The sequence below is a fragment of the Amblyraja radiata genome, chromosome 28, assembly GCF_010909765.2.
Source record: "Amblyraja radiata isolate CabotCenter1 chromosome 28, sAmbRad1.1.pri, whole genome shotgun sequence".
Taxonomy (NCBI): Eukaryota; Metazoa; Chordata; class Chondrichthyes; order Rajiformes; family Rajidae; genus Amblyraja; species Amblyraja radiata.
Window position 1 is genome coordinate 20,183,704 of NC_045983.1, and position 20,125 is coordinate 20,203,828.

At 45.8% G+C, this 20,125-nt stretch overlaps 1 protein-coding gene across 1 annotated transcript in view; it reads left to right on the plus strand.

Annotated features, from left to right (window-relative positions):
* LOC116988952 (ras GTPase-activating protein 4-like) overlaps positions 1-20,125 on the plus strand; it is a 124,498-nt gene that overhangs the window by 85,116 nt on the left and 19,257 nt on the right. Inside the window, exons 7-10 of the mRNA XM_033046004.1 lie at positions 165-299; positions 655-746; positions 15,604-15,718; positions 19,343-19,496. Of these exons, the coding sequence (XP_032901895.1) occupies positions 165-299; positions 655-746; positions 15,604-15,718; positions 19,343-19,496 (496 nt within the window). The remainder of the gene's footprint in view (positions 1-164; positions 300-654; positions 747-15,603; positions 15,719-19,342; positions 19,497-20,125) is intronic.

The window sequence follows — 20,125 nt, forward strand, 5'->3', positions numbered from 1 at the left end:
AGGTCCAGCGGCATCGACAGAGAGATAGGTTTCAGATCAACCTCCCTCAGCTGCTCTTCAACATTGCAGCTGTTTTAGCACTTCTGATTAGCAATAGGCAATTGAATACATGGACACTCCACAAATCCAGGGAAATTTCCTGACACCAAGTTTTCTTTTCGTAGGTTGTGAAAAAGTCCTGTTACCCGCGTTGGAACGAGGTCTTTGATTTTGCTCTGGATGATTCTGTGACAGAGAACACGTTATATGTGGAGGTGTGGGACTGGGACCTGGTCAGTAAAAATGACTTCCTGGGAAAGGTAGGTATCACTTTCAAGTAAACCTGGCTTAAAAATGTTAGGTTGGCAGATCAATTTCCTTCCTGGGATAAATAAAGTTCTATCGTATCGTATTGTATCTTATCGTATCTAAATGGGCACGGTGTGGTTTAGTGGACAGTGGGTGTGACTGTGGGCGTCATGGAAACATAGAAACATAGAAAATAGGTGCAGGAGGAGGCCATTTGGCCCTTTGGGCCTGCACCGTCATTCATTGTGATCATGGCTGATCATCCACAATCAGTAACCTGTGCCTCCCTTCTCCCCATATCCCTTCACTCCGCTAGCCCCTAGAGCTCTATCTAACTCTCATAGTCTTGTTCTGTCTGCTCTCCAGGTGGCATTCAACGTTAACAAGCTCCAGATGATCCAGCAGAAGGAAAGCTGGTTCCTGTTGCTTCCTGATAAGGCAAAGAGGAATGAGACTGAGTAAGTTCTCTATGGTTTTTTGGTTCCTTTATTGCGAAATAAAAGAGAGGATGAACCTAATTTCATGCCTGCCTTTGTGCCTTCTTGAACCAAAGTCTTGACAAATAGTGAAAGGCCTGGATAGAATGGATGTGGAGAAGATGTTTCCGCTAGTCTAGGACTAGAGGGCATAGTCTCAGAATTAAATGACGTTCCTTTAGGAAGGAGATGAGGAAGAATTTATTTAGTTCGAGGGCAGTGAATCTGGGGAACGCATTGGCACAGAAGGCTGTGGAGGCCAAGTCAATGGATATTTTTTATCCATTGATAGATGGCAGAGATAGATAGATTTTTGATTGGTAATGGAGTTAGGGGTTATGGGTTTGGGGGATATTGGAGGAGAATGCAAGAGAATGGGGTTAAGAGGGAAAGATAAATCAGCCATGATGGAATGGCGGAGTAGACTTGATCAGCCGAATGCCCTAATACTACTCACTTATGAATTTATGAACATCCCAATGCATTCAACTGTCCATGGAATTAACCAGAGCAAAGGCGATTAGGACCAGGGTATTTAGGGCATCTGGGACCTCAATTCTTTTTGTGGGTTCTGGAGGAAGATTCCTATTATTCATGACCCCACTCAGATAATTCCAGTACTTTCTTTTTACTTGGTCAGTTTCTGGTAGAGAGTTCTATTTACCTGTCAGGTTCTACAGGCTTTTATACATTAAGGAGGCTCCCTCCCACCAGATTCAGGCCCCATCACTGGAGACTCTGCCACAGTGGTGGTAACAGAACTGGGATAGTACGGCAAATTCTGCTACTGCTCCGTTCATACCAGGAAGAGGAGATGCAATATTCTTTCTGAATTCTCACCCTCACAAGAAAGAGTTGACCACGAACAGGACAAAATAGTTTACAAGAGAGATGGAGTTCAGGTGCAGCAGAAATCAGTCGGGCAGAATGGCTTCTTCCTCTACTGTAAATTCCATGTAGATTTAGTTTAGGCTAGAGATACAGCGCGGAAACAGGCCCTTCGGCCCACCGTGTCCGCGCTGACCACAATCCCCGTACGCTAGCACTATGCTACACTAGGGACAATTTACAATTGTCTTTGGAATATGGGAGGCAACCGGAGCACCCGGAGAAAACCCGCACAGTCGCCGGGAATCAAGTTCCATACAGAGAGCACCCGTACTCAGGATTAGAAACCTAGAAACATCGAAAATAAGTACAGGACTAAGCCATTCGGCACTTCGAGCTATCACCGCCATTCAATATGATCATGGCTGATCATCCAAAATCAGTATTTAAGAAGGAACTGCAGATGCTGGAAAATCGAAGGTACACAAAAAAGCTGAGGAAGGGTTTCGGCCCGAAACGTTGCCTTTTTCCTTTGCTCCATAGATGCTGCTGCGCCCGCTGAGTTTCTCCAGCTTTTTTGTGTACATCCAAAATCAGTACCTTGTTCCTGCTTTCTCCCCATATCCCTTGATTCCGTTAGCACTGATTCCGTTGAACCAGGGTCTCTGGCGCTGTAAGGCAGCAACTCTACCGCTGTGCCACCGTGCCACCCTAACTTTCTATAAGAAGGTTTGAGTTGGGGCAGTCTCGTTTGTCTAGTACTTGTACATGTTATATTGTCTAGAACCTGTTTGATTACCTTGGTGCAGGAAACTTGCCAAATGATCATCCTTTAGTGTGCCCGCTTGCATGAATACCTTCAATGTTATCAGGTTACTGTAAAAGTCAGTAGTAGACTCTTATCACACATAACCCTCAGCAACACATGTTTGGAATGGTTCCAATACCAATATTGGTTAAAAGGGACATTCTCAATATAAAGGAACAGTCAAATCGATGCAGGCTGATCTATAACTGAAATCTATTTACCTATATTGATCAATTCCACCAGCAAAAATCTATTAAATCTTTTAATCACCTCTATTGGACCACCTCTTAACCTTTGGAATTCAAGGGACACTTCACAACTTTAACCTGTTGTTGCATTGGTGTATTTACACTGCTTTCACAGTATTCATCTGAGGAATTCTTTGCCACAGAACGCTGTGGAGGCTAAGTCAATGGATATTTTTAAGGCAGAGATAGATCGATTCTTAATTCGTACGGGTGTCAGGGGTTACGGGGAGAGGGCAGAAGAATGGGGTTAGGAGGGAGGGATAGATAAGCCGTGATTGAATGGCGGAGTAGACTTGATGGGCCAAATGGCCTAATTCTGCTCCTATCACTTATGACCTTATGTTTTCTCCTGGTGCTTAGGAGTAGGTTAGCAGAAGCAGATCAGACGGAAGACTTGGCTGAATAGATTATATTAGAATACGTTTAAATGTAGCCAGTGAGAACAAAATCTCGGGACCTGCCAGTGAACTTCGAAATGTGTCTATTTTTCTCGCAGTCCCACTGTCACATTCCCACTTGGCCATGGACATGTTGTGCATTTTAATCGAGTGAAGTGGTAGCAGATAAACGGAAGGTTGTGGAAAATAGTAAGGGAGGGGAAGAAGCAGAATTTCAGAAAGCGATGGCGCAACTACGTCCGATGAGTGACGGCTTCACGATAAACGAGATGTTTTGTTGTTTTTTTTTGCTCTGACCAAATCCCAGCTCAGCCTTCGCACAGCACTGACGTGTTAGATTATTGTGTGGGTCATAGATGATGCATACTATTTAAAGCCTCAGTCACAGTCATCATTGGTGAGTCACCTTGTTTCAGCTCCCAGAGAAACAGACTTGAAAGTGTAGCTCTGATGGGCCATTCCTGGGGTATTCCCACTATTCATAAATGAAAACATTTAATCTCTTAGTCATACCTGCGTGGTGCTTTCTTAAAGGCTCTTAATGTTTAATATACTGTCATTTTCTTTCCCTTTAATTCTCTTTCAGTCAATACTGTTTTCGGCTCAATGCCCACCCCTGGCATCGCAAATCCCCTGCCCACCCCTCTACTTTGCAATGAGCCATATGCCAGTCACCCCACAGGAGGCCAAGCAGAAGAGTAGGTCTCGACGCAAAACGTCACCACTTCTCTCCAAAACCTCTCCAGAGATGCTGCCTGCCCCGCTGAGTTACTCCAGCTTTTTGTGTCTATCTTCAGATTTAACTTGGTTTAGTTTAGAGATACAGCGCTGAAACAGGCCCTTTAGCCCACCGAGTCCGCACTGACCAGCGTTCCCCGAACATTAACACTACCCTGCACATACTAGGGACAATTTTACATTTCTGCCACGCCAATCAACCTACAAACCTGTGCGTCGTTGGAGTGTGAGAGGAAACCGAAGATCTCGGAGAAAACCCACGCAGGTCACGGGGAGAACGTACAAACTCTGTACAGAACAAGGACCCGTGGTCAGGATCGAACCCGGATCTTTGGCAGTTGCTCTACCGCTAGGCCACCGTGCCGCCCGCAATCTCTGTATCCTGCCATGGATTGTCCAGGCAGAGCTCTGAACTGGGGCATGAGCCAACAACCTTCTGATTGAATTTGACTGCTGACACAATTCCCATCTCCAAACAAATGCCCTTCTAATCAAGTTTCCAGTTCACCAACATTTAATATTTTGATTTGGTATTTTTTCAGAGTTGCCTCCTTAAACATTGCCTATTTTCAATTTTCAAAATCATCAAAGCAATGTCCTGGGATCCCAACTTCTAAAGCTGAGGATATTTACTTCAATAATCAGATGAACTTATCTGTACCACAGTAAAGGTTTGAGCATCTCACTCACGGTCTACAACCCATCCGGTTTCCATCCCACTAATTTCATTAGGTTGAGACTCAAGTGGGATCTCCAACAGTGTCTAATGTGCTCCAGATAAACACGAACGCATTGCAGATAAAATCAGCCGGCATTTTAGGATTGTTTGATTGGAACTACCTTGCTGTTGGCAACTCATCTATGTTGATCCTGGCTTCATCATATTTCTAAAGGTTAAAGATCAAATAGATTTATTTTTAGATTTGAATGCAATTTTTCTTTTCAACAGTCTGCTGCTGAAATAACAAGCCAGATTGGCATCAACTGCTCAGAGGTAGGGACGGTCTAATCTTGGACCACATGTCGCTTTGAAAGCACCAGCTGTGCCTGCACATAACACATAAAATGGTTTTAGTAATAGATTGAAATGAACCTCCTCAATTTCCATTTGCTTCTGCCCTACATTTGGGGATTCCATTTAACAATCTAACCTATTGCTGTGTTTGTACAAAAAATCCCAGCAGCTGTCAGAATGGTTTCCTAGAGCAGAATGCGTTGGGTCCATTGAGTTAGGAAACATTGCTAGATCTCGTTCTGGGGAACGAGAAGTGTAACAATATGGGAGAATATAGAGAAGAGCAAGATTCTGCTTAACTATAGAAAATTATAAGGAATGAAGGTGACGCATTGGAAGAATTGCTGCCTTAAAGTGCCAGAGAGCCCAGGTTCGACGATGACTACGGGTGCTCTCTGTATGGAGTTTGTATGTTCTCCCCATGACTGCATGGATTTCCCCTGTGTGCTCTGGTTACCTCCACTCTCCAATGACGTTCAGGTTTGTAGGCCAATTTGACCGGTAAAAATTGTAAATTGTCCCTAGTGTGCAGGATAGTGTTTGGGGATCGATGGTCGGTACGGACTCGGTGGGCCAAAGGGCCTGTTTCCATACTGTATCTCTAAACTAATTCAATGGGATGAGAGTGGAAGTGGCCAACCGTTAATAGACAAGGTTGTAGCCGTTCAATGGTCTGCCTTTACGGAAGAGATTGTTTCAGTATGGTTGAGGCTTTTTTCACAAGAGATGCAGTGGAAGAACAAACCAAGTTGTCTGGATGATGATAGAAATACAGAGAAAGGTGAAACAAAACAAATGCTGTAAATGGCAAGAGTAGGATTGTGAGTAACAGCAAGAATCAGGGTGTTTGCAAAAGAATCAGGGAGGAAGTGATTAATTAAAAGAGGAGAGGAAAAGAGAATGTATTAGAAAAGATTAGTTGCCAACATGAATGGGAATCCAAAAAACCCCATATGTCAGTAAATAATTAAATGCTAATATAAAAAGAGTTGGCCTCATTCAGGACAAAATTAAGTAGCTTGCGCATGGATGCTGAGGGTGCCGTTAAGGTATTAAATGATTACATTGCCCCTGCCTTCAATAGCAAAGAAGATTCTGCCAAGTTAGTAGGGAAGAGGGATTTTGTAGGAACACTGAAAACATAAAAAATTGATAGCAGGGAGATATTAGAATATTAACCGAATGAACCAGGATTGGATGGGATGCCACCTGGGATATTAAGGGAAATACAGGAGGTACAATATCACGGACATTGACTATGATCTTTCAATGCCCTTTGGATATACGTATGATGCCCAGCCTGCAGATGTAATGGAGACAGGCCAAGGAAACAAGAGGGAACTGGATAAGTAATTGGTGGAGAAACATGTCCAAGGCTATCAAGAAAGAACTAGTGGGTGAAACTAATGAGTTGCTCTGATGGAGAGCTAGCACAGTTGTGATGGGCTGATTGGCCTTCTCCTGTGCCGTATCCTTTCCATGATTCTATGGTTTCCTCGGAGAAACAGAAACCAGTATTCTGCCTCACTGGAGTTGATGACATTTATCAGTTGCCACCTGCATGGTTCAGTTACCCTGAGACCCAGGAATGGGTGCCAAGCTCTTGGTATTTACACGACTACATCTGGGCCAAAGGTGCAGTTTTAATTAGAACAGATGTAGGTTACTGAATCCCTCAAGCTTGCTCTGACATTCAAATATATCATACCATTGACTAATAAAACCCCATCTGTAATTTTCAGTCGAACCATTTTATTTATGGGATGCTGCCACATAGCATTTCTTTACAGATTTGGCTGCTATATAAAAAAATACTTCATTGGCTCAGGACTGATTCGGGGCATTGCAAGGCTGTGAATATAATCTGATATAAATGAAACTCATTTCCTGTTGCCCATTGCCAGAATGGACAGACTGAATTAGAATTTGCACTCCGATTGTTGTTGAGATGAGGTTGCCATTGAGATATTAAGAAGGATAGTTATCTCTGGATACAACAAACATCTCATGGTATAGGCAGCAATAGAGAATATAAGGTGTTAAGTGGAAAGTTAAAAAGTGGGATTATAATCTTACTCCCTGTGCCACGGGCTAGTGAGACAGAAAATAGGAAGATATTACAGTTTAATGCATGGCTAAAAATCTGGTGTAGGTGGGAGATCATTGGATTATTAGGCTCTTTTCCAGGGCAGGTGGGACCTGTGTGAAAAGAACAGGATGCACCTAAAATGAAGGGCACCACCATCTTTGCAGTGAGTCTTGCTGGTCCTGTTTGGGAAGGTTTAAACTAGTGCAGCAGAGGGGGTGGGAACCAAGACAGTGGGTTAGCAGATTAAGTGATTGAGGAGATAGAGGTTAAGCCAAGTAAATCTAATACCAAAAAACAGGCAAGGCTGGGATAATGAATACAAAAGGTGAAGGGTCCCAACCCGAAACGTCACCCATACTTTTTCTCCAGAGAGCTGCCTGACCCACTGAGTTACTCCAGCACATTGTCTATCTTTAGTACAAACCGGTATCTGCAGTTCTACGGTTCTAGGTAACAACGTAATTCAGTGAGAAACGGTTCAATAGGTTAGTCGCGCTCAGAGTTGCAATGGGCATCAGCATCCTTCATTGCTTCTTTAGTCCCATGCAGACAGTCATTCTTAAAATAAAATCTCTCTGACAGATGGGGAGTAACACGTAACCAACCCAACAGAATATTGGAAGTCAGGGGTCCTTGTAGGGTTAGTCTCAACGGTTTCAAAGGTCTTTTATTGTCCCATGTACCAGTTACACAGGGTGATCGAAGCTCCCGCGTTGGGGCGATCGAAGCTCCTGCGTTTGGAGCTGTCGAAGTCGGTCTCTAACCAGAGACCGCGAGGTCTACGATGTTAAAGTCCGCAGGCTCCCGTGGTTGGAGCTCCCGAAGTCGGCGGTGGGGAAGATGCTGGAGTCAATTATAAAAGGTGAAATAGCGGCACATTTGGATGGCAGTAACTGGATTGGTCGGAGTCAGCATGGATTTACGAAGGGGAAATCATGCTTGACTAATCTTCTGGAATTTTTTGACGGTGTAACTCGGAAAATAGACAAGGGAGAGCCAATAGATGTAATGTACCTGGACTTTCAGAAAGCCTTTGATAAGGATCCACATAGGAGATTAGTGGGCAAAATTAGAGTACATGGTATTGGGGGTAGGGTGCTGACATGAATAGAAAAATTGGTTGGCAGACAGGAAACAAATAGTAGGGATTAACGGGTCACTTTCAGAATGGCAGGCAGTGACTCGTGGAGTACCGCCAGGCTCGGTACTGGGACCGCAGCTATTTACATACATTAATGATTTAGATGAAGGGATTAAAAGTAACTAGCAAATTTGCAGATGACACAAAGCTGGGTGGCAGTGCGAACTGTGAGGAGGATTCTATGAGGATGCAGGGTGACTTGGACAGGTTGGGTGAGTGGGCAGGTGCATTGCAGTTTAATGTGGATAAATGTGAGGTTATCCACTTTGGTGGCAAAAACAGGAAGGCAGATTATTCTCTGAATGGTGTCAAGTTGGGAAAAGGGGAAGTACAACGGGATCTGGGGGAACTTGTTCATCGGTCACTGAAAGTAAGTGTGCAGGTACAGCAGGCAGTGAAGAAAGCTAATCATGGCATGTTGGCCTTCATAACAAGAGGAGTTGAGTATAGGAGCAAAGAGGTCCTTCTGCAGTAGTACAGGGTCCTGGTGAGACCACACCTGGAGTATTGGACTATACTCCAAATTTGGTCTCCAAATTTGAGGAAGGACATTCTTGCTATTGAGGGAGTGCAGCGTAAATTCACGAGGTTAATTCCCGGGATGGCGGGACTGCCATATGTTAAGAGAATGGAGCCACTGGGCTTGTATACACTGGAATTTAGAAGGATGAGAGGGCATCTATTGAAACATATAAGATTATTAATGGATTGGACACGCTAGAGGCAGGAAACTTGTTCCCAATGACGGGGGAGTCCAGAACCAGGTGCCACAGTTTAAGAATAAGGGGTAGGCCATTTAGAACAGAGATGAGAAAAACACTTTTTCACCCAGAGAGTTGTGAATCTGTGGAATTCTCTGCCTCAGAAGGCAGTGGAGGCCAATTATTTGGATGCTTTCAAGAGAGAGTTAGTTAGAGCTCTTAAAGATAGCAGAGTCAAGGGATGTGGGGAGAAGGCAGGAATAGCGTACTGATTGTGGATGATCAGCCATGATCACAGTGAGACTCGAAGGGCCGAATGGCCTACTCCTGCACCTATTGCATATTGTCTATTGTCAAAGGCCTCCAATTCCTCGATGTCAGGCCGCAGTGCGGACGGAGATGAGATACGGAAAAAAATAGCATCTCCATCGAGGTAAGAGATTAAAAAAATATTCCCCAACTCACCACCCCTCAAGTTCAAGTTCAAGTGAGTTTATTGTCATGTGTCCCTGTATAGGACAATGAAATTCTTGCTTTGCTTAAGCACACAGAAAATAGTAGGCATTTACTACAAAACAGATAAATGTGTCCATATACCATGATATAAATATATACACACATGAATAAATAAACTGGTAGTGCAAATAACAGAAAGTGGTTGCTAATAGTCAGAGTTTTGTCCGAGCCAGGTTTAATAGCCTGATGGCTGAGGGGAAGTAGCTATTCCTGAACCTGGTTGTTGCAGTCTTCAGGCTCCTGTACCTTCTACCTGAAGGTAGCAGGGAGATGAGTGTGTGGCCAGGATGGTGTGGGTCCTTGATGATACTGCCAGCCTTTTTGAGGCAGCGACTGCGATAAATCCCCTCGATGGAAGGAAGGTCAGAGCCGATGATGGACTGGGCAGTGTTTACTACTTTTTGTTTACCTCCCCCCCCCCCGCATAAAACAAGCTAAAGAACACTGAGAACATACTTTTAAGACATAATAAAGAAACAACAGAGAAGGAAGCGACAGACAGACTGGGCGAGGCAGCCATTGCTGGCTCTACCCGGTTAAATGTAAGAGGATTAACTAAAACAAATATTCTGCTCTGATAATCTCATAACACCTACAGACTCCTGCTGAGAGGAGATAGATTGGTGCACTCAAGGGTTGGTGAGTTCACTTGTTTATAGCAATTCTTTTGCAGGAATCCAGCTAACTCCACACTTCCCCAAATTACTGTCCCCAATGTGACCCACACACGCACACATATATACACATATACGTGTATATATACGCACACTGAACTTTTGTTCTCGTTTTTTATATTTTTTACAGTGTACTATGTTTACTTATTCTGTGGTGCTGTTGCAAGTAAGAATTTCATTGTTCTATTTGCGACATATGACAATAGAACACTCTTGGCTCTTGGCATGCACCTGTGAACTAGAACATACACATGAGCATACACATGTGAAAACTTACACATACGTGTGAGCATGCGGCACACACACACAAACACGTGTAAACAGGAACACTTCACAGACACACACACACAGACACACACACACACACACACACACACACACACAGACACACACACAGACACACACACACACAGACACACACACACACACACACACACACACACAGACAGACAGACACACACACACACACACACACACACACACACACACACACACACACAGACACACACACACACAGACACACAGACACACACACACACACACACACACACACACACACACACACACACACACACACACACACACACACACACACACACACACACACACACACACACACACAAACACATATAACCAGGAACACACAACACACACACACACAACTACAGACATTCACAAACTGGACAAGCTTCCAACAGGCCACAGACAGAATTGGCTGTACTGCCAGCACAGTGGATAGGTGACATCCTCATTCCTCAAACACGTTGCCTCAGGATCCTGGCCAGCTGCTTCTGATAAGTTGTGCCTCATTTAGCACTTTGCTGTTCACAGCTGCATTGCAGAAACTAAGCAAAGCTCCGCTGGTGAAGAGGGGAACCTGGTATTTTTGATCGATGTTGATTTGTATTTGTCGCCAGTACATATGACAAATGAACACTCTTGGCTTTCACTCCTGGCATTGTTATCAGGAGACGGGCCAGATCCCTTGCATGTGATCACGATACCCAGGCCGACTGCACCAACACCTCCCTCGACTCCTCCGCCACCTACAGTCCGGAGGCGAATGACTCACCTCCTTCACACCCTGGTTTCCCACAGCGTGTGAGCATGTGACATTTACCAGCATGGCACCAATATCTCATGCACATGATTGCATCAGTGCTAAGTATAAGGGGTGTTTTAACACAGGTTGCAGTTCTCAGAGTGACACTATATAGTGGCCTTTCCCCAGAATCTTATGCACTAAGTGGAGGGTGTCCCTCGGCTATCTAGGGCATGTTCTAATCTGCTACATCTCCTCTGCCAGAAACGGCAGCACGATTCAAGCAAACCAAAGTGCGTTTAGTTTAGTTTAGAGATACAGCGTGGAAACAGGTCCTAGGGCGCGGCGAGTCCACACCGGGACCAGCGATACCCGCACACGCTATCCTACACACACTAGGGACAATTTACCTTTTTTTTTACCGCAGCCAATTACCCTACAAATCTGTACATCTTTGGGGTGTGGGAGGAAACCGAAGTTCCCGGAGAAAAGCCACGCAGGTCTCGGCCAGAACGTACAAACTCCATACAGACAGTACCTGTGGTCAGGATCGAACCCGGGTGTCTGGCGCTGTAAGGCAACAACCTTACCGCTGCCCTATGGGTCTTTCATCGAGTTGATCACCTTCCAATAGCAGATGGAGTTTGTGCACCTGGACGTGTAAATGCCCACTCATATCCTTCAAGGCAGGTGGCTACAGATTTGCAAGCTCCTCTCATCCAAACCGTTTCACTCCTCCTCCCTTTGGCCACAAGATCGCTGGTAGCATTTAGCAATTCTATCTCACAGTTGCATGAATTGGACCATTTGCAACTAACAACATAGCACAGAGCCGATCAAGAAACCGCTTTCTTCAGGAATTCAGGAACAGCTTCTTCCCCTCAGTTATCAGGCTTCTGAACGATCCTTCCATAAGCTAGGCTACTGTTCAATTCACCTCTACCCCATTGTGGACATTGGACTTTGGCTAAGGAACATGCACTACATTGCTAAGAACTATATTCTGCACACTGTATCTTCCTCTTTGCTCTACCTGTTGTACTTAAGTTTGATTGTATTTATATAGAGTATTACCCGATCAGTTAGATAACATGCAGACAAAGTACATGGGTGCAGGTGACAATATACCTAAACTAAGAAGAGATTCAAATTGAACTGCAGATGCTGGAATCTTGTGGAGAGTACAAAGTGCTGGAGTAACTCAGCGGGTTGGCATCATCTGTGGAGGACATGGAGGAGATGTTTTGAGTCGGGACCCTTTTTTCAGACTGATTATAGTAGGGGGGTCAGGAAGCTGATAAAGAGGTGGGACTAGGAAAAAGCCTGGCAAGTCATAGAGTGATACAGTGTGGATACAGGCCCTTCAGCCCAGCTTGCCCACACCGGCCAACATGTCCCAGCTACACTAGTCCCACCTGCCAGCATTTGGTCCAAGTCCCTCCAAATCATTCCGATCCGTTGACCAGGCCCCACCTCCACCGGCGGAGGGTGACGGCCCGGGCTTGAGAGCAGCCGGTCCCTGTCCCGCCCCATCGGGTGACCGGGGGGCTCAAACGTGTGGAGTACTGGTGGTTGAGCAAGCCCCCGCTCAGCCGGAAGTACTCATCGGACCAAGGCGCCGTAATCCATCCCGGGAGCCGGTCCCACACAATTTGAGCCGCCTTTCCTCGACACCCTTCGTCTCCCTCCGAGACGCAGGGAGGCGTGTCCTGTACAGGCTCCTCCTCCACACCCTGCACTTCCTCGCCCTGGTCCACCGTCCGGACACCAAGCGGCGGTCGGTGTTCCCTTCCGGTCGCGAGGGGGGCCCCCGGTGGGGGTCCTTCTACGCAGGGATTCTCCCCCTCTACATTGGGGACCTGGGGTGGAGGGTATTGCACCGAGGTGTTCCCTGCAACCTGTTTCTCTCGCGGTTCACAGACTCGCCAGCCGCCTGCCACTTTTGCGGGCTGGAAGAGTCTGTGTACCACGTGTACATGGAGTGCGTGAGGCTGCAGCCACTGTTTGAATACCTAAAGGGGCTGCTCCTTGCCTTCTGGCTGCATTTTTCACCCACCATCCTCATCTTTGGACACCCTGTGCGTAGGGGAGAGAGTAGGGCTGAAGATGTCCTGGTTGGGTTGCTCCTGGGCCTGGCCAAGCTGGCAATTCCGCGAGTCACGGCGCCAGACGGTGGAGGGCTCTACCCGAACCGGCTGCCTGCCCCTATTCCGGGGGTACGTCCGTGCCCGGGTGGGATTAGAAAGGGAATACGCCCTGTCTACGGGCACCCTGAGGGAGTTCCGGGACCGCTGGGCACCGAGGGGGGTTGAATGTATCCTTGACAAGGATTGCAATATAATTGTTTAGCTCGTCTTGTATTATGGTGGTGTTTTGTTTTATTGTATTGTCAATACTATTTTAATATTTGAATAAATATTTTTGATTTAAAAAAAAAAAAAAAAAAAAAAACCATTCCGATCCATGTACCTGTCTAACTGCTTCTTAAATGGTGGGATAGTCCGATAGGTGCATAAGTGATAGATGGATACAGGTGGGGGGGGGGGGGGGGGGGGGTGATTGCCAATGTAGTGGACAAAGGCTAGAAATGAGAAGGAGACAAAAGGGTGTCAGATGAGGATAAGAGGAATCAAAGAAAAGTGAAATGTGGAACCAGAGGGAGGGATGTAGGTGGAAGGGGCAGAGGATGAGAGTGTGGAAGGATGGATTTGCACTGGGGTGGGGTGAGGGGGAGGACACAGGAAAGAGAGGGAACAATGGGATAACTAATTGTGCACCAATAATCAGCAAGAAATAAAACAACTTCACAGAATGGCATCATAACACCGGGCATGCTCAGTTTCCTCAACACAAATTCAATGAGATGGCTGTAATTTGACCTTGCCTAACTGAGTCCTGAAACACAGGTTGCATAGTGGGTGCAAGGAGGTTAACATATCGGAAAACTGAAGCCTGTTCAGATTTGAAGGGGAATAGGTTCCAAGGCTTGTTGCTGGCCTGCTGTCCGCCAGTCACTCATAACATAATGAGAAAAGGAGCAGATTTTTCAAAATGCACTGTATTTGCTGGAGTTAAGTAAACCTTGCAGGAAGAGGGTGGAACAAAGGATTGGATCCATCAGGTTAGGTGGTTTCTTAAGCACTGCTTTCACATCGGGGAATTGCAGCCCAGCTTGAAACTGCTTCAAGACCCTTCACTTTCCACAGATTACGTTCTGCGGCGACTCATCCCGCTTTGACCTACGCTTTCCCTCGAATTCATCCAGTCTCAGGGCGGTCACGGTGGCGCAGCCGTAGAGTTGCTGCCTTACAGCGAATGCAGCGCCGGAGACCCGGGTTCGATCCCGACTACGGGTTCTGTCTGTACGGAGTTTGTACGTTCCCCCCGTGACCTGCGTGGGTTTTCTCCGAGATCTTCGGTTTCCTCCCACACTCCAAAGACGTACAGGTTTGTAGGTTAATTGGCTTGGTAAATGTAAAAATTGTCCCTTGTGGGTGTAGGATAGTGTTAATGTGCGGGGATCGCTGGTCAGCGCGGACCCGGTGGGCCAAAGGGCCCGTTTCCACGCTGTTTCTCTAAACCAAACTAAGCTAAATCCTGATCTGCCCTCAACTCCTGCTCCAATCTCGTCCACCCTTACCCTATCATGCTTTTATTCCATCCTCGTCTAACACCAGACTCTTGATTATACCCACGTACAGTATGTGACTGGATAGCGTGCATAGGATGGTAATCGCTTCATCTCGCTACATGACAATAATAAACCACTCCCAATACCATGAGACCAGAATGGGAGCCCGGAGGCCCAGAGTGCAAGCGAGTCTGTGACTGTGTGCTTGTTTATTTCCTGTTCTCTTTAAGCGCATCAGGTTTACTGGACAACTGCGATACAATAGAACTTTATTTATCCCAGGAGGGAAATTGTTCTACCAGCTGTTATAAAACACAAGATGCATGAAACATTAAAGTGACAAGTGGAAAGTCCAGGAGTGCGGATGTGCAAAGATTGGGGGAGGGGCTGGGGGTGAGGGGGGGAGTGGGAGGGGGGTGGGGGTGGGGGAGTCAGTCTGCCCCATGACAGAAGGGAGATGAGTTGTAGAGTTTGATAGCCACGGGGAAAAAGGATCTCCTGTGGTGTTCTGTGCTGCATCTTGGTGGAACCGGTCTGTTGCTGAAGGTGCTCCTCAGGTTGGCCAGTGTGTCATTTATTGCACTGCCAAGCAAGTGTCAAAAAGTCATTAAAAGTCATGCGTAGAAGTAACATCCAACATCTGGAGAAATCTGCTGCTCTGGCACCATCCAAAGTGCTGAGGGTGCCGACTTATTAACGCTTTGCTTCATAAATACTGGTCCATCAATGCCCAGGGATCATAAGGTCATAAGGAATAGTAGTAGAATTAGGCCATTCGGCCCATCAAGCCTACTCCGCCATTCAAACAAGGCTGATATATCTCTCCCATCTAGCCCCATTCTCCTGCCTTCTCCCCATAACCTCTGACACCTGACATCAGCAACAGTGCATTGCTGCAGCCTTTACATGCTTGCAGCCTATGTCGGGTACGACTGCTGTACGGCCAATCCCATGCACACAGTTCTGAAGTACACAGGCCTGGTATGCGATCTAACACATGTGTTTTTCAGGGGAGCCCTGGGTTCGCTGCGTCTACAGCTGCGACTGCGGGATGAGAGCGTTCTTCCTTCCAGTTACTACCAGCCCCTCACAGAGCTACTACTCCAGTCCACGACAACCAACAATGTGAGTGTCTTCATTTGTTGTCTACTCTTCTCCTCATCCATCATTCCACTCGGGGTTCCTCCTGGCCAGGACCAACTACTCACAAGTGTTGGCCAGCGGCCGTGTGTGCTGGAGCCAGTCTGGTGACTTGTTTTCCCATTGTATCGAGGATACCTCTGCTTCCTCCACTTCAGTCAACCCCCACCATGCGGGGTCTTTCACACCCTGCCCCAATCCAGCAGCAACCCAGGCACTGAGGTCATTACAGTGTCTCACCTTTCATGCTCATCTGGAAACACTCTCTACCTCCTCATTCATGCTAGGGTAGATCAGCAAGCCCCTGGTATACATGCGGAGGCTCGGATAGAATCCTGGCATCACATCACTCCAGTCCTCAAAAAACTTCACTGGCTTCCCATCTCCCACCGGGTCACCTACAAAATCCTGGTCCTCACCTACAAAGCCCTCCACCATCTGGCCCCCCCCATATCTCACTGACCTCCTCTCCCCCTACCAACCCTCACGGTCCCTCAGATCCACATCAGCCGGTCTCCTCTCCATCCACAAGTCCAACCTCCGCAGTTTTGGGGACGGAGCCTTCTCCAGGGCAGCTCCCAGGCTCTGGAACTCCCTCCCCCAACTGATCCGCAATTCCGTGTCCCTCACCATCTTCCAGTCCCGCCTCAAGACCCATCTCTTCACCTCTGCCTATCCTTAACCCCACGTCCCCGTCCCTTTTCATCTGTGCATTAATTGCCTCATACTGTGTTTTGTATTGAATTCTGTCTTTACTTTGTGTACTAGTCATGTCTCTACTATTTATTTCATTCCCCTTACATGTTTTTCCTCTATATGCTCAATTTTTGTAAGGTGTCCTTGAGACTCTTGAAAGACGCCCATAAATAAAATTTATTATTATTATTATTATTATTATTATTATTCTGAATTTCCCTGAGGGGATCAATAAAGTATTTATTATTATTATTATTATTATTATTATTATTATTATTATTATTATTATTATTATTATTATTATTATTATTATTATTAGAATGGATAACCTTGTCGCTAGGGAGATCCTGCTTTGTCAGAAGTCTTTCAAAATTCATGTCACATTGCTATTTTTCCGTTGTCTGTCCTAATTATCACCAAGTCATTGCAAAGATTGATTGGCCAGGACATGTCTTGGTGGTGGAACCACTGCTCAACTGCTGCATCTTGGTCCAATTCAGATGTTACTGGTGTGGGGAGATCAGATCATGGTGAGGAGGACCTCAGTCGCCATCCCACAACCAGTCTCAATGGCCGGAGAGTCATTTTGGGGGTGGCCACTTGAGGTAGCCCACATCTAGGTGGCAAGTTGTGGCCCTGTCATGAATATGATTGTGCTTTGGTGAAGGACAAACATTAGCTTCACTCCAAAAGCACTTCAGCCCACCTGATTTAACCATCAAAATTCTCATCATTAATTTATAACAATGACAATGGCTGGCACGGTGGCACAGCAGGAAGAGCTTCTGCCTCACAGTGCCAGTGACCCGGGTTTGATCCTGACCTCGGGTGCTATCTGTGTGGAGTTTGCACGTTCTTTCCAGGATTGCGTGGGTTTCGATTTTTACTCTGGAAATTTCTTGGCTTCCTTAGCTCAGCTTACTCTTGTCAGTGAGCGCCCATTCATAGACGCTGGGCCATTCCTTTCCTGGTCCTGAATTTAGACAACTTGCAAACATATATATTTCACTGCTGTAATTAACTTGGTAAATTATATCAGATGATTTGTCCAAAATGAAGGAAACAGCTGACAAACAGTTTTCACTTAACATGGAAATGTAGCAATAGCAACAGGAGCATGTTATGTGCTCCCTCAAGCCTGCTCTGTTATAATATAATTTACCTTGTCCACATTTGCCTATAATCTCCAAACCCTCTGATTTACTTAGTGTCCAACAATTCACCAGTAGCAACTAGTACACACCCTAACTGAGTATTCACAACTCTGATTCAGGGAAGTTCAAAGATTTAAAACCCTCTGCATTAAGAAATTTCTTTTCATCTCAATACCAAATTGACTTTGTCTGTACCCTCAGAGTAGCAGTTACTGATTCTAGAGGTAAGAGACTAAACATGCCTTCTCAGAATCAGAAATGTCTCTGGACAGTGGAGACCAAACTGTACGATGGATCGCAATTGACAGATTTTCTAAACAGATGTATGATAAACTTGAATTATGATATAAATGATCATCATTGACTTAGATTTCCTCCACAGCCTATGCTTTCACAGGAGGCTAGTAATTATTCCCGATGTTGGGGAAGTCCAGAACTAGGGGTCACAGTTTAAGGATAAGGGGGAAGTCTTTTAGGACTGAGATGAGAAAATCATTTTTTACACAGAGAGTGGTGAATCTGTGGAATTCTCTGCCACAGAAGGTAGTTGAGGTCAGTTCATTGGCTATATTTAAGAGGGAGTTAGATGTGGCCCTTGTGGCTAAAGGGGTCAGGGGGTATGGAGAGAAGGCAGATACAGGATACTGAGATGAATGATCAGCCATGATCATATTGAATGGGCCGAATGGCCTACTCCTGCACCTATTTTCTATGTTTCTGTTTCTATTATGTGTGGTACAACTTGCAGAGTATGTGCTCTAGAGTAGGTGGGAGGTAGGAGTATCAGTGGAGGAGTTGATGGCACGGAGTGACAAAAGATCACAGGGAAATATGCAGGGTGGGCTGGGGGATGGCTTAATTGGGGTTACTTTGAGACGTAGCATTGACATGACGGACTGAATGGCCTCCTATGTTGTGAGGAATATATGGTGTCATGGAAGTGATGAGCTACCCTCAGTCGGTGAAGGCAGATGTCAAGAGATCACCATAAATATTTCACTTGGGCAGCTTTCAACCCAACAGCATGAATATTGACTTCTCTAACTTCAAGTAACCCTTGCTTTCCCTCTCTTTCCATCCATCCTCCATCCTAGTTCTTCGACCAGTCTGACTGTCCTCCTGAATAAAAATGACATTGTATGCCTCGTTGTCACCTTCCCCTAGCTAACAATAATCTAATCTACATTGTCCTTGAACCTCGTCCACTTTGATCTCTTGTTTTTCACACCTTACCCTTCCATATCTCGAATTTTCTCTCTCCCCTGACTCTCAGTCTGAAGAAGGGCCTTGTCCTGAAACATCACTCACTCCTTCTCTCCAGAGATGCTGCCTGTCCCACTGAGTAACTGCAGTTGCTTCCTACAAATATCTTCCTGCTTGTTTGAAGAGTTGTTAGCGGCAGTATTTAAGTTCGTAATAACAGCATGTGCAGCAGGACAGTCAGCTGTTGTTGAAGTCATTGATTCCTGCCTGATTTTCCTTTACTCTTTGATGGGAGCCTACTAAGCATGCCTACTAAATGGTAATGTGTATAAGCAAAGTCCCTTTACAATGTGCAAGCCTGTTGGTATCGCTCTCACTGGTGAATGGAGTCTGTCTCAGCAGCTGTAAATCTCCCCTCCACCCTGCCAGACGACAGGCAATTCTGAATGAGCATTTCCCCTCATTAACGTGACAATAAACTAAACGGAAGTAAACAATAGGGACTCTGCACGCTGCGAGCTCCCATGTGTAACGGTTGTATACTCTTTCCCCACAGGGTGAAGAAGGGAACTTGCTGGCAATGATCGATGAGCTCACCACCACTGAAAACAGGCAGGAGGTCGCAACCAATCTGGTTAAACTCTTCCTGGGACAAGGGCTGGCAAAACACTTCTTAAACTTTGTCATTAAGTTGGAACTGGATAGAACAAGTAAGAAATTGAGCGACTTACTCCATACAAAATAAAACATTTGGAAGTTGTGATTAGTTAGAAAGTGTTGCATGATCGGTTCTGTTCCCACAGCGTTGTGGACTAATACGTTTAATAATTACAGTTGATCAAATATCTATATTTATCGCATTATATATGTATTTTGTCTGATCTGATAAAATGGCTTACAGTGTCCGTATAAACAAGAAACTGCAGATGCTGGTAATTGGAAATAAAGCATAGGAAGTGTTGGTGACACTCATGAGGTCATGAGGAGGGAGAAAGAGAATATTACAAAAAAATATAAAATGAAAGTTGGAAAGAGAGAGAGAAAGAGGAGAGAGAGAGAGAGAATATTTGGGACGACAGATGGTGCAATGGGCTAAGTGTTCGGCTGGCAACCGGAAGGTAGCCGGTTCGAATCCCGCTTGGAGTGCATACTGTCGTTGTGTCCTTGGGCAAGACACTTCACCCACCTTTGCCTGTGTGTGAATGTGTGTGAGTGATTGGTGGGGGTCGGAGGGGCCGTAGGCGCAGATTGGCAGCCACGCTTCCGTCAGCCTGCCCCAGGGCAGCTGTGGCTACAGAAGTAGCTTACCACCACCGAGTGTGACTGAGGAGTGAATGAA